The 13,136-nt window shown below is 40.3% G+C and overlaps 1 protein-coding gene across 3 annotated transcripts in view; it reads right to left on the bottom strand.

Annotated features, from left to right (window-relative positions):
- The window catches only part of LOC121505037 (pre-mRNA-splicing factor ATP-dependent RNA helicase DHX15-like), a 52,555-nt gene extending 46,966 nt beyond the window's left edge, over window positions 1-5,589 (bottom strand). For all 3 annotated transcript variants that reach the window (XM_041780167.1, XM_041780169.1, XM_041780168.1), the window contains exons 1-4: window positions 5,396-5,589; window positions 3,083-3,392; window positions 767-960; window positions 168-327 (exon numbers count right to left, since the gene is read on the bottom strand). In XM_041780167.1, coding sequence (XP_041636101.1) covers window positions 168-327; window positions 767-960; window positions 3,083-3,392; window positions 5,396-5,403 — 672 coding nt within the window. In that variant the 5' untranslated portion in view covers window positions 5,404-5,589. The remainder of the gene's footprint in view (window positions 1-167; window positions 328-766; window positions 961-3,082; window positions 3,393-5,395) is intronic.
- Between the last annotated feature and the right edge of the window lie 7,547 nt (window positions 5,590-13,136).

The raw sequence follows: 13,136 nt of genomic DNA, 5'->3' as shown, positions 1-13,136 counted from the left end.
GGACAGTTATGGAAAGCCTGAAGAAGATCCCAGACATAGAGAAGGACAGAGGCATGAAAAGGAAACCATCACTATCAAAGGATGGCAATATGTGAACTTAAAACTGAGGCTGTGAGAGAAATCCGTAAAAATATACCAAATTAATTCATTTCTAACACAGCATTTACCTTCAAGTCAAGCCTCTGGCGGGCCACCTCCTTCAACACCCCCATGAGGATATCTGTAGCTAATGTGCGTTCATGTGCCTCATCTAGGATGATGACGCCGTAACGTTCCAGCAGAGGATCATTCATGGCCTCCCGCAGCAACATCCCATCTGTCATGTACCTGTTTGAAAATATGACAGGAAATTTCTGATGTCAAAATCAAAATAGTTGTAATTAATGCAGAATAAGAATAATGACACAAAGTTTCACTTTTGAATTAAATGTACCTTTATTCAACTTTTATGGAGCCCAAACTTGGCTGCATTTGGCTAACAGATGGTCAACACTATATCAAAGTTACATCAACCCTTATTTGCTAAGCCTATAGGCAAATTATCTTTCTTGAATATTTAAAGATTAGCACATATAGAACATTTTAAAATGTTGTTAAATGTTCTTGATAACTTTAGAATCAGATTACATGATGGCTTTAGGTCAATGGAGGATTTCAACCACTTAAAGAGAGACTGTTACAGCAGGATGGCATCTCATGGTGCAGCTCTAAGAGCGTCGTTTGTTTTTCAAAAGCCAAGGTGAGTGGTTCTAACTGGCCTTCTTACTTGAGTACCGTCTTGGCGGAGCTGCAGTCCTCAAACCTGATGGAGTAGCCCACCTCTTGACCCAGCATGACGTCCATCTCATCAGCCACCCTCTGGGCGACACTCATCGCCGCTACCCTCCTGGGCTGGGTGCAGGCCACTGCTCTCTTTGGCCCCGGCACTGCCCGCACCATGTCCACACACCACTGGGGGATCTGAGGACAGGAGTAAAGACATGACAGGAATCCTTAACTTGATAACAACAGCAGATGAACTCATAACATAGCTGCTGCAATGTCATAACCTGTGACAGTGAAACAGATCAACATTTTCACTGATGATATAAGCTCATTTAGAGCTTTAAGCATATGCAGTTTTCAAGAGAGACCCACATCATAAGAGACCTACTTTCACATGATTCAGCTTGAGGTTTGGATGGGTAAACTTTAGAAACATTACCCAATTTTGAAATGTCATGAAATCAGAGGAACATAAATGCAGCTAACAGGACTGGAAAAGAATAACTTCACATTATTACTCTGTGATAAACACAGGGCATGGGCCTTATCGTCAGGATGTTTTGCAGGAATCAATAAAGAAGTTTTCAAATACATCCTAACTAATTTCATCATTAAGAAATTACTTTCCAATAAAAGAGTGAAGTAGGTGCTAGTTTGGCTCATTTGGTATACAGAGAATGTAGTCTTCGATGAAAAAGAGTAAAGTCGAACTTCAGCTGGGTTTGTTGTTCTCAGCTTAGTGTTCACACCGATGGGGAAATGCTTCTTTCAGTTGTTTATGTTTCACTTTGAGGCTCAAAGATGTTTCAGGGATCTATGGTAACCCTGTCTGTGGATGCTTTATAGTCTCTGTGTTGGGTTTTGACCAATAATGAACAGCATAAGTTAAGGCATCACACTGTTGTCAGCCTTTGTATATTACCATACAAAACCATCTCATTTTTGCCAAAAATAAACAATGAGTATGGAGGAAAAAGAAATGAACAGAGCTGCGAATTTTGGCCATGTTTTTACAGCTACTCATGCGACTGGTTAGCTGTTTGCTAACTTGTTAGCCGGGTCAACAGGAAGAGGCTTCATGGTAACTGAGGAATATACTCCTCTTCAAAAATATTGAAACAGTGAGGCCAATTCTTTATTTTGCTGTAGACTGAAAACATTTGGGGTTGACACAAAAAGATGAACATGAGGCAAGAGAAAATTAACTCAGAAGTCTACAGAAACATTTTGTCCCTCGATTTAAAGAAAGATGAAACCAAGCTGAATGGGAGATCCTTCATCATGCAGCAAGATAATTACCCAAAACAATGGCAAAACAACAAAGGAGTTCATCAGGGGGAAGAAGTGGAAGGTTTTAGACTGGCCAAGTCAACCTCCAGACGTTAACCCTACAGAGCATGTATTTTACCTGCTAAAGAGGAGACTGAAGGAAGTAATCCCCAAAACAAACAACAACTGAAAGAAAAAATTTGGTGATGTCAGCGATGTCTTAAAACAAACCTTTGTTGCTCTGTGACATTAGTTGTTTTTCTTGAGATCTCAACTTATTCTCCATATCATTATAGGATAACAGTTCTGGACTTTCTATTATAATGGATTAAATTCTCATTATCACTGCCTGTTTTCTTACTTCTATGCTAGCTTTGTGCTTCAGCAACTCTTGGAATGTCATTTAAATAAGTCAAGATCTTGGGAAAACAGTCACAAATTACTAGTATTTTTGATAATTAAATGTATGTCCATTAAGAGCCTCCGTAGCAAGAAAAAGTTCATTCTTACATTTAACCATTATTATAGGTTATGTTTAATGGGAAAAACATCAGTGATGTGAATCCTTAAGGATGCCTAAATATAGCTTCTTGCATCTTCTGTATATTTATGACGAGGTGACCACAAAGTAAAAATCCTTTGGAGGATTGCAGATTTCAAAAACTCTCAAATGTGATGAATTTTAATGTTTTTCTAGCATTACCAGTGGAGAAAGCTCTGTCAAGATAACACCTCTTCATTTAAAAAGTGTTTGCAGGATAGTTTATATTCCTCTCAGGAGGCTCAGCTAGTGATTTACTTTAATCTTCCCTCTTGCAAATTTTAAAGAGCAGACAGCCCAGCTCCCTCAAGAAGTTAAAATAAGCCAAACAACCACATACTGTGAAGAGAAATTGTTAAGACTCCATTATTTCTTCTCTGCAGTCTGTTTTATAGTGTAATCATATTGATTTTATTACTGAAATGAACTGTTTTGAAGCTTCCTGACACATGCCAGGTAAACAAGCAATTGTAGAGCATCTTTATTTTTAAATATTCTGCTTTTTACCTGTGTGGTCTTTCCAGAGCCCGTCTCTCCCACCAGGACAAAAGACTGGTTCTGTGTCAGGGTATCAGTAAAGCTCTCTCTGTACTCCCAGACAGGAAGCTGCAACCGCTTCTTTAGGATCTCATAGTAGCGTGGCGTGTGGGGCAGGTTAGTAAATTGGTTGATCTGCTGCTGTAGGGGGGTTTGTTTCATGAAGCCGCCGCCGCTGCCTCCTGCAGGTGAGAATGGCTTTGCATCTCTGCCCCAGGCTCGATCTCGATCCCTGTCACTCCAACGTTCATCACTGGCTCGTTCCCTGTTGCGGTCACGCCTGTGAGGAAAGACACATGAAGTGGGCCCCACTGTATGCAGCGGAAATGACCAAATCCCAAAATGTCATGAAGACTCATGTTAAATTATTTCCCATAAATTGTGAGATAAGGCATCTTAAAATTCTCCCTTGTGCATTGTTGTATCAAGAGTTTTCTTAACAAGGTTAGTAATAATCCATAGGTCTTTACACTGCAGCTAAATTCCTGTCACAACAAAAGTTCAGTCCCAGACTGTGGAGATATGGCATTTCCACTGGTTGCAGAATCTCATCTCAATATCTCTCTGCACTGGCATTGCCTCCTAAGATGACGAGCCTCAGTTTTCCAGTGCGTAAGATGCCGCCCCACACCATCACACTGCCTCCACCAAAAGATGCCACTTTATCAGTGCAGCTATCAGCATAGCGTTCTCTGCATTTTCTCTACACTTGGACTCTATGATCTAAGTGCCGTAGGCAGAATGTGACTCATCGCTGAATATAACATGTGCCAATCAGCCCTGATAGTCAGCAGAGTAAGCTTTTTGGCATTGGGCAAACATTTCATGGGTGCAACCCACACACTCAGCTCTGCTGCTCATCCCACAAATGCATGTTCCTTACAACTATTGCACCATTTTAAAGGGATATATACAGACTTTCCAACACGTTTATTCATCAAGAAACATTGTTCAACTGATCTGCCAGACACATTTCCTTACTTTTTGTGCCAAGTTTAAGTAAATATGTCAAGATCGAGAGAAGACAACTGAAATCTGCCTAACAAAGGAGTAAAAGAACATGCAGTGATGGCTGTCTGCTCGGGCTTCTGGACATCATTGACTTTTTAAAAAAAATGTTGCCATCGACACACTTGAGACCCACTCTTAACAGGTCTGCCACCTATTTTTGGAAGAACCTCTTTTTTAGCCCACTTGAATGTTGGCAACTCACCTCCATCACTCACACAAAGGACAGACGTCCGTATTTGTGTGAAATGCACAGACTGAAAACAGACAGCAACCAGCTTGTCTGGAGGTCTGCATCATCTCCAGCATCCATGTCCTTGAGGATATGGAAAAGCTGCAGTGTGCACTTCAAATGATGGTAGACTGCTGTTTAATCATTACCATAAATGGGCTTATTATTCAGCAAATGCATCCATTATTATCTATCCAAGGGGGCATATTTATATAATGCAAGAATCTGCCTGGAGGTCCAAGCGATGTCAAATCCTGGGCAGTGACCCTGAGCATCCTCTCGGTGACTTTCAACTGACATACAGAGATGCTTAAACATAACGTGATGCCCTCCACCTATTTATACAGACTCGTGTGAAGGCTCTGTCTTCTGGGGAGCCTTTCAAGAAAAGTCCAAGATTCAGGACTGAAACAGTCTAAAGTCTGACAGGGAATGTTGTTAAAACTAGGCAGCTAGCATTAGCACTAGCCAGGCTAAGTTAGACGCTTCATATCCACCTGCTAAGCAGAGCTTCTTCTTCATTTCATGAATGCACCATGGCATAAGAATTAATGATTCATCATTACAAGTTGACTTTGTGTCATGAATTGAATTTTTGTCCTTCATGTCAGGCAAAGCATGAAGCTTAAACTAGCAAGAGTTAGCATGTTAGCCACGTGAAGCCCATCACTGGATAGAGGCTGTTTGCTAAGTTAGCTAGCGTGACGTTAGTCGTTAAACTGTCTAATCAATAGTCCTACAGATCAACAGCAACCCTATAAAACTCGCTGCTTGCTCTATCATTTCAACGTAGCGTTGGCATCCCCATTGGTGTAAACGTCTTGGCAGAGTAAATGGTAATAGGGATGATAGCAACAAAACAGCAATCAAAGCCAGAGCAACCGTCACAAACGTCTCCCATGCTGTCTGTTATTTACTAGCAACGATCCCCCCTATGCACACGATGTCGCTTTAATCATATATCCAACTGATAGCAGTTCAGACAGGAGATTTAGAGGCTAACTATTCAATGTTAAGTCATCCAAACTTGCTACATGGCTTACCTCATCATAATTTTCCCTCAACAGAATGATCAAAAAGCCGCGTTTCGGGTTCACTTTGCATGCAGAAGATCCCAGCGTTACTGAATATTCCTCATGATGCCGTTCATGAAAACCTACAGCAGCCTCTGCAAACTCGGTGCAGTGGTGTAGGGACAAGGGGAGGATGCAGGGGGTGTGCACTCTGCTTCTCTGTCTGGTCGGGATGATGATGATGATGATGTGCCCGCCAAACAACGCACAGACGCAAAAACAGGCACAACAGATGCCACGCCCCCCTCGGTTCAAACCCCCAGCTTTACTGCAGTACAAATATGTTGATGTTCTTTCTAAAAGATAACGCAACTTTAGTATTTGACTTCTAACCTGTACCTCTCATTAACGATTGTAATGCTGCTGATAGTTTAAATTAAAAACACTCTACTGAAACTGCCATCTTTGACGCAGTTATCCCAACCTTTTCCTCTCAGGCGTATCAAAAAAAAGCTAAGACCCCCCCACCCCAAGGACCAACTTAGATAAAGTAGCTACATCTGTGTTATTTTTTTTTGTCACTGACGAAATCTCAGCATAAAAGGCCTACATACACCTGTTTCGACAAAAGGCCTGCGAACATACTATCTCGTAATACAACGGGCCACTTTAAAAAAAAAAGATAACTCGAAATTCTCAAGTTTTAATGGCTAATTTCCAAAAAAAAAAGTTCACACTGCTTTCAGTTTGAGTTCTTGTATTTTTTTTTTTTAATTTACACAGTAAATTTATGCTTTTAAAAACTTTAAATTTTGGAGTTTCTAATGTCAAAATTTAAAATCTAATTTCAGGTTTTTCTTGTAAATTTTCCACTTTTTTTTAACTCTTCCTCCCTTCTTTTTTTGTCTTTATAATCTCAAAAATTGTGATTTTTTTTAATTAAAACTTAACTTTTACACTCAAAAATTAAAGTCCCTGTAAAGTGATTTTAAAAATCTCTATTTTAGGTCTGTTGTAAAACAGGCCACTGTGTCATGATCCACCAGGCCTAAACTGATCCATGGCAAACTTCTCTGAGGTTATAAAATTAAGCTTTAAAAGAATGACAAATGAGTCAGTAAAACATGGTCTTGGATCTTGTGGACATGTCAGTCAAATGAGCTGAAGCCACGCCCCCTCAAGAGAAAAACGGTCCTCTCAAATTTTAAACAATGCTTCTCATCAGAGCACAGCTGCCCGGCTCTGGGCCAGACCAGAGAGACAGAGGATGGGGATTAGATTTACTGTTTTCTGGCACAAATATCTATATTTTTTGATGACTCATAGGCCACAGCAGCTGATAGATTTGGGAAATTTTCCTCACGATGAACAGAAACAGAGCATGTAGGAGGCTGTTAACTTTCAAGGAAGGCAGTGACATCAGCTAACAACAGACTGAGACAAACTGCTCTATATCACTGTGGGGGAGGGCAGGGTAATTCTTCATCAAGACTGGTGATGTCATGGGCTCCTATATTTGAGCAGAATAGACGGGCCCCCTCCCCCTAGAGATGCCAGGACTCCAGGTTGGGAACCACTGTTTTAAATGTTTTAAATAGAGTCCTCAATCCAAAGCAATGAGTTAGCAACCGAGCTCAGCAGTAGGCCTTCATCTTTACTAATGATCTTTTAATGTTGTTTTGATTGAAAGCCCCCTAGCAGCAGAATTTACATACCGTGTATATAGACACTGAAATACATTTTCTGTTTATACGCCTGAACCTTCAATAGGAAATATATATGTGCATATAGTTGTTGTTGTTGTTGTTGTTGTTTTATCAGGACTGTAGTATGGCAGCACTCTGCACAAGCCTTTGATCCAGTCTGGAGAGTGATGAGCTTGAAAATCTTTACTTCTAGGCTGTTTGATGAGCTTAAACTCCCCCTTTTCAACCTCTACAATTACAAAGTGATGAATAATGTGTCACTGAAGACAATCATTGCCATTGACACAGGTAATTACACAGCCTGGACATTGCTAACAAGCTGCATAATGGCAAATGGCTCATTGCTTATGGGGGATTGATGGTGATGGTAAAGGAGAAGTCAGCGTTACTACAAAGTCACCATAATACTCCAATATACAGGATGATTTAAAATAGTGGGGATTTTTCCATATTTTTGTCCCTCTTTCTTTCTTTCATGGGTTATTAATTCGAAGACCAACTGTGTATGAAATAGCTCTGACAAACATAGCTGAACCGGCGGTTAGAGCCTGGACACTGCTGGGGATACTTAGTTCAAATGTGACTGCATGAATATAAAGACATATTCAGAAATAGCCACCTTACAAGTGCTGGGATCTGATGCTGCCATTGATAGACAGCAGTCACAACACTAAACATGTAGGCAGTTACACATAACTGGTCATTCGATTAAGCAAAAGAATGTCACACTAAAGGGCACTATGGCGATTTTCCTATGTCAGAATGCATTCATGCATTTATAATGAAACTTGAGTTTAACTGGAGGTGAAATATTGAACTAAAATAATATATGAGACTCTTTAAATCTTCTTTATTACCAAAGGAGCTCACTTTCCTTAGAAAATCTATTAATTATTATATTCATTATTATCTAGTTCTATGTTCATCTTTTTGCCTACCACTGGCTTAAGATAATATACAAATCCTTACTCCAAAAAAGTTGGGACATTGTGCAAAATGTGAATAAAACTTTTGAAAATGCTGTATATATGCAAACATTCTGAGTTAGACATTCTAAAAAAGTCTGGACAGGAGCACGTTTGCCACTCTTTTACATCACTGTTTCTTCTAACTACACCGCTTTCCACATCATTATGCAAATGACATTTTTCTCTTATTTTCCTAAATATTAATGCAAATGACAGTCAGAATATTTTTCCAAGTCATCAGCCATTAGAGCATAATTCAAATGTTTTTGAACAAACTTCATAATAACCATTATTTTTTTAAAATAAAAACCTCAAAATGCACTGTTCCACATGATAATGCACAACAGAGTTTTAAAAGATTTTATAGGTTGTAAAGAACTGAAAACGGTCATTTGTTGAATTTGCAGCATGGGGAGATCGTATTTATTGAAATAAAAAGCTATTTCAATCAAAAACATCTTAACAGGCAAGTTCCATGTTAACATAGGAGTCCTTCTTTGATATCACCTTCACTATTCTTGCATCCATTGAACTTGTGAGTTTTTGGAGAGTTTCTACTTGAATTTCTTTGCAGGATGTCAGAATATCCTCCCAGAGCTGCGGTTTTGATGTGAACTGCCTCTCACCCTCATAGATCTTTAGCTTGAGGATGCTCCAAAGGTTCTCAACAGGGTTGAGGTCAGGAGAGGATGGGGGCCACACCATGAGTTTCTCTTCTTTTATGCCCATAGAAGCCAATGACACAGAGGGATTCTTTGCAGCATGAGATGGTGCATTGTCATGCATGAAGAAAATTTTGCTACAGAAGGCACTGCTCTTCTTTTTGTACCATGGAAGAAAGTGGTCAGTCAGAAACTGTATTTGCCGAGGTCATTTTCACACCTTCAAGGACCCTTGGGGCCAACCAGCTCTCTCCTCATGAATCCAGCCCAAACATGACTCTGCCACATCCTTGCTGACGTCACAGCCTTATTGGGACATGGTGGCCATCCACCAGCCGACCACTACTCCTCCATCTGGACCATCCAGGGTTGCACGGCACTCATCAGTCAACAAGAAAATGTTTGAAAATGAGTCTTCATGTATTTCTGGGCCCACTGCAACCGTTTGTGCTTGTGAGCACTGGTTAGGGGTGGCTGAAAAGTAGGTTTATACACGACTGCAAGCCTCTGGAGGATCCTACACCTTGAGGTTGGTGGGACTCCAGAGGCACCAGCAGCTTCAAATACCTGTTTGCTGCTTTGTAATGGTATTTTACCACCTGCTCTCTTAATCTGATGAATTTGTCTGTCAGAAACCTTCCTCATTATGCCTTTATCTGCATGAATCCGTCTGTGCTTTGAATCAGCCACAAATTTCTTCATAGTATGTTGATCATGATTAATTTTTCTTGAAATATCTAATGTTTTTATTCCTTGTCCAAGGCATTACTCTATTTGACACTTTTTCAGCAGCAGGGAGATCCTTTTTCTTTCCTATATTGCTGAAACCTGTGGCCTGCTTAATAATGTGGAACAGTGCATTTTGAGGTTTTTATTTTAAAAAAAAAATGTTATCATTAAGAAGTTTGTTTAAAAACATTAGAATTATTCTCTAACAGCTGAGGACTTGAAAACTATTCTGACTGTCATTTGCATGAATATTTAGGAAAATAAGAGAAAAATTTTATTTGCATAATAATGTGGAAAGCTGTGTACACTTTGTTAGTGTCCGAGTGCTGAATGTATTATTTGTTCAAGTACTGAAAGTGGAATTTTTATCCATTATTGTACATGTTAGGTTGCACAACAGTGCATGTTTTTCATTGTTGTATTTAGTGCTTCATAATGCCCAGCTTCTGTTAAATGAGGGGCAAGTCAGGACTGTATGTAGGCCAGTCTAGTTTTGTACTCTTTTACTGTGAAGCCAGGCTGTTGTAACTTGTGCTCATTTTGGCTTGGCATTGTCTTGCTGAAACAATCCCTGAGATCACTGATATCATTCTGAATGGTCCTTTTCCTGTTTAGCCCAAAAGACAATCTGAAATGTTGACTCATCAGACCAGAGCACACTTTTCCACTTTAGGTAAGTCCATCTCAACAAGCTTGTTCCCAGAGAAATCAGCTGTGACTCTGGATGATGTTGATCTATGGCTTTGGCCTCTCAATGGTAGATACAATGGAATCTGACATGCTTTCGCAGGTTTTCCTGACCCCATGTTGATATACCCACCACAAAATGATGCCTGTTTTTCATGCAGCGCTGCCTGAGGGAATGAAGTAGCAACATTTAGATGATATTATGAACTATAGAGGGTGAAAAATCTTATGTCCCTGCAACTGCATGTTGTTCATAAATTGTTTGACCTTTGAAACATGCAGCCTTTCACAGAGTGGAGGGCCAAATGTTGTTATTGATTATGAATAACTGAGTCTTTCAGGAATGCTCCTTTTTACCCAATCATGGTACTATCACCTCTGACCAACAGACCACTTACCTGTGGAATGTTACAGGTGTTATTTTTTTGAGAATTCCGCAACTTTCCAAGCCTTTTCTTGTCCCTGTCCCAACTTTTTTGGAATATGTTGGAGGCATCAAATTCAGATTGTATGCATATTTCCAAACAGCTACAAAGTTTATCAGTTCGTGCTGTATTCTATTTTATTTAGGTTAAAGGAAAAGGGTTGGCGAATCACTGTATTCTGTTTTTATTCACATGCACACTGTCCCAACTTTTTTGATGTGTTATTTATAACAAATGGATTCCTTTTGAGAAATATTCCCCTCATACAATGTTGAAATAGAGTAAACTTTGATAACTACACTGTAGTATCAAACATCAGATTTGTGCTCTTAAAGATTCAAATCTTTGCAGCTATCAGTGTTTGCAATAATTCCCTGTGGGCTCAACACCAACCCTTGGCCATTTGGTCAAACTCATTGCCCTGTATTTTCTGTCACTCTACAGCTGTCCCATCTTAAACCTCTTAACTCAAATGTTCCATTACTGTCTGATTTCTTGAATGACTCAATTACTTTAACATTCAAATCAAGATTATTGACTACTATCTCATTACACCAGCATCCACAATGACTTGCTCCCATACCTGATTCCCCTGCTGGTTTGGGACAGAAGCATCCGGTGGTCCCACCAGTGATATCACATCACTAGCCTCTTATCGCACTGGCCCACCATCTCCTATCTTAATAGAGATCTGACTGTGCGCCGAGGCTACGTGCTGACCTCCGGCGTGGCCTTTCCGCTTATCGGCTATCCACAAGCTCCTGCACCTCCCAACATCGTGAGACTTTGCGTGCCTTGCTACCCAGCAGGGCCTTGGGAGCCATGTTGTTGTTGTTGCTATTGCAGTCAGATTCAATTTTGCCTTTAGGAAACTACTGTGGAAGGTCACAGGGGACAAAGAACAGTTGGCAGCAGCAGGATAGCTGGTACTGCGTGTGGAGAAAAAACACCATCTTTAAACACGGGCTAACGCTAGTTTCACAGGATTACTAATAACAGACAAACCAAAACTTAAAGTGTTACAGTAATACAAAAAGATTTCACTTGGAGAGACGGCTATCTTTTTTTTCAAGACCTTGGGAAGAAAAGCTGTACCCCACTGCAGTTAAATGTAAATAGAAGGCTGTAGACATTAGCTTAGCTTAGCTAATTGGATTAGCTTAGCATAAATGTAGAAACAGCTACCCTGGCTCTGTCTGTTTCCACTAATATTATATTTCACTTTAGACAAATCAGTTTCAAACTTCCACAGGGTTTCCTAATAATATCTGATGTTCTCTTTGCAGTGCTAGCCCCCTACTCTTTCGTCCAGGAATAATGCTAAGCTAACCAACAGTAGTTCCACATTTAGCATGAGAAATGTGACACATAGAGTGACCATATGCTTCACTATGAATAGGACTGTTTCATTTTCATATTCAATTTCAAGAGTCCCAACAAATAAATTAAAAAAACTAATAGGTCCTGTTTTGTTTAAAGCCCCTTTTGCGGGTTTAACCAATAAAATTACCAAAATAAAGCACTATGTTTCCACACATTTATGTTTGACTGAATAAGAAAGTGCAAACCAAGCCAATAAAGTAGCAACCCTCATCGCATCCATGATACATGACAATTACTACCTCGACATGAAACAAGCTTGAAATAGATGACTGACATATTTTGGCTGCTTTTTTCTTTCCTCCATTATCTCAGATAATAACAGTCTTGTCAGCAGCAGAGCAGAAAGTTACACTTTTCAAAATGAGCCCCCGCGGAGCAAACCTGCAGGGTCCCTCTCGCTTCTCAGAGGCACCACATGATAAAACTCAGGTAAGTGTAAAAAAGCGAGGTGTGTGAATGAAGCACGTATCATAAGGGCACTGACCATCACTGGAAGGGGCGTCTGGTTGGTATAGTAATTAACCCTGCTGAGTGGTCGGCCTAAAAACTGCTGGCTCCACATGCCCCTGTCCGCCCCCATCCTTCAAACCTTGGAGAGGGCCTGGAGATGATGGAGTGTCAAACCCTCACTGGTCACACTTATTAGAGCCAGTGAGCATTGCTGTGACCTGGCTGGTCTTTACCACTATCGAAGCTCCAGGGTAGGATAAGAGGAGGGACTAAGGATCAGAACAAAGCAAGTGATAAGATTAGTAGTATATATGATATGGTACAAACTATCTCAACATCTCAAACATGAAAGAGTATCAGCAAAGTACAAAGCTATAAAAGGCATGCACGCTCATACAAATGATTCCTTCCTTGATCTCTCTTTCAAAGCAGAAAGGTAAGCACACATCTGAGTGATTTAAGCAGAACACAGCCAATAGAAGCATATTTTTTTACTTGCCCTCTAGTGGGAGATGTCGCTGTCACAGATAAGGGGCTGAGATTAGTTTTGGCAGGGGCTAGTTGCAGCTACCGTAGCCTCATTTTATCTGTAGTGGTGATGATTGGCTACATCAGCTCTCAGCAATCCTCTTTGGCTCTCTGGGGTGTCAGAAGCAGGCTGAATCTCTTAGCTGTCCGACAAGACCAAATACCGGGCAATGAAATCCTGACAGGGGTCTCAGATGAATCTTTAGCACATGTGAACGCTTTGACTTGTTTGT

Source organism: Cheilinus undulatus, linkage group 22 (genome assembly GCF_018320785.1).
Source record: "Cheilinus undulatus linkage group 22, ASM1832078v1, whole genome shotgun sequence".
Taxonomy (NCBI): Eukaryota; Metazoa; Chordata; class Actinopteri; order Labriformes; family Labridae; genus Cheilinus; species Cheilinus undulatus.
The sequence above is the reverse complement of the archived record's forward strand: the minus strand, read 5'-3'. Positions and strand labels throughout refer to the sequence as shown.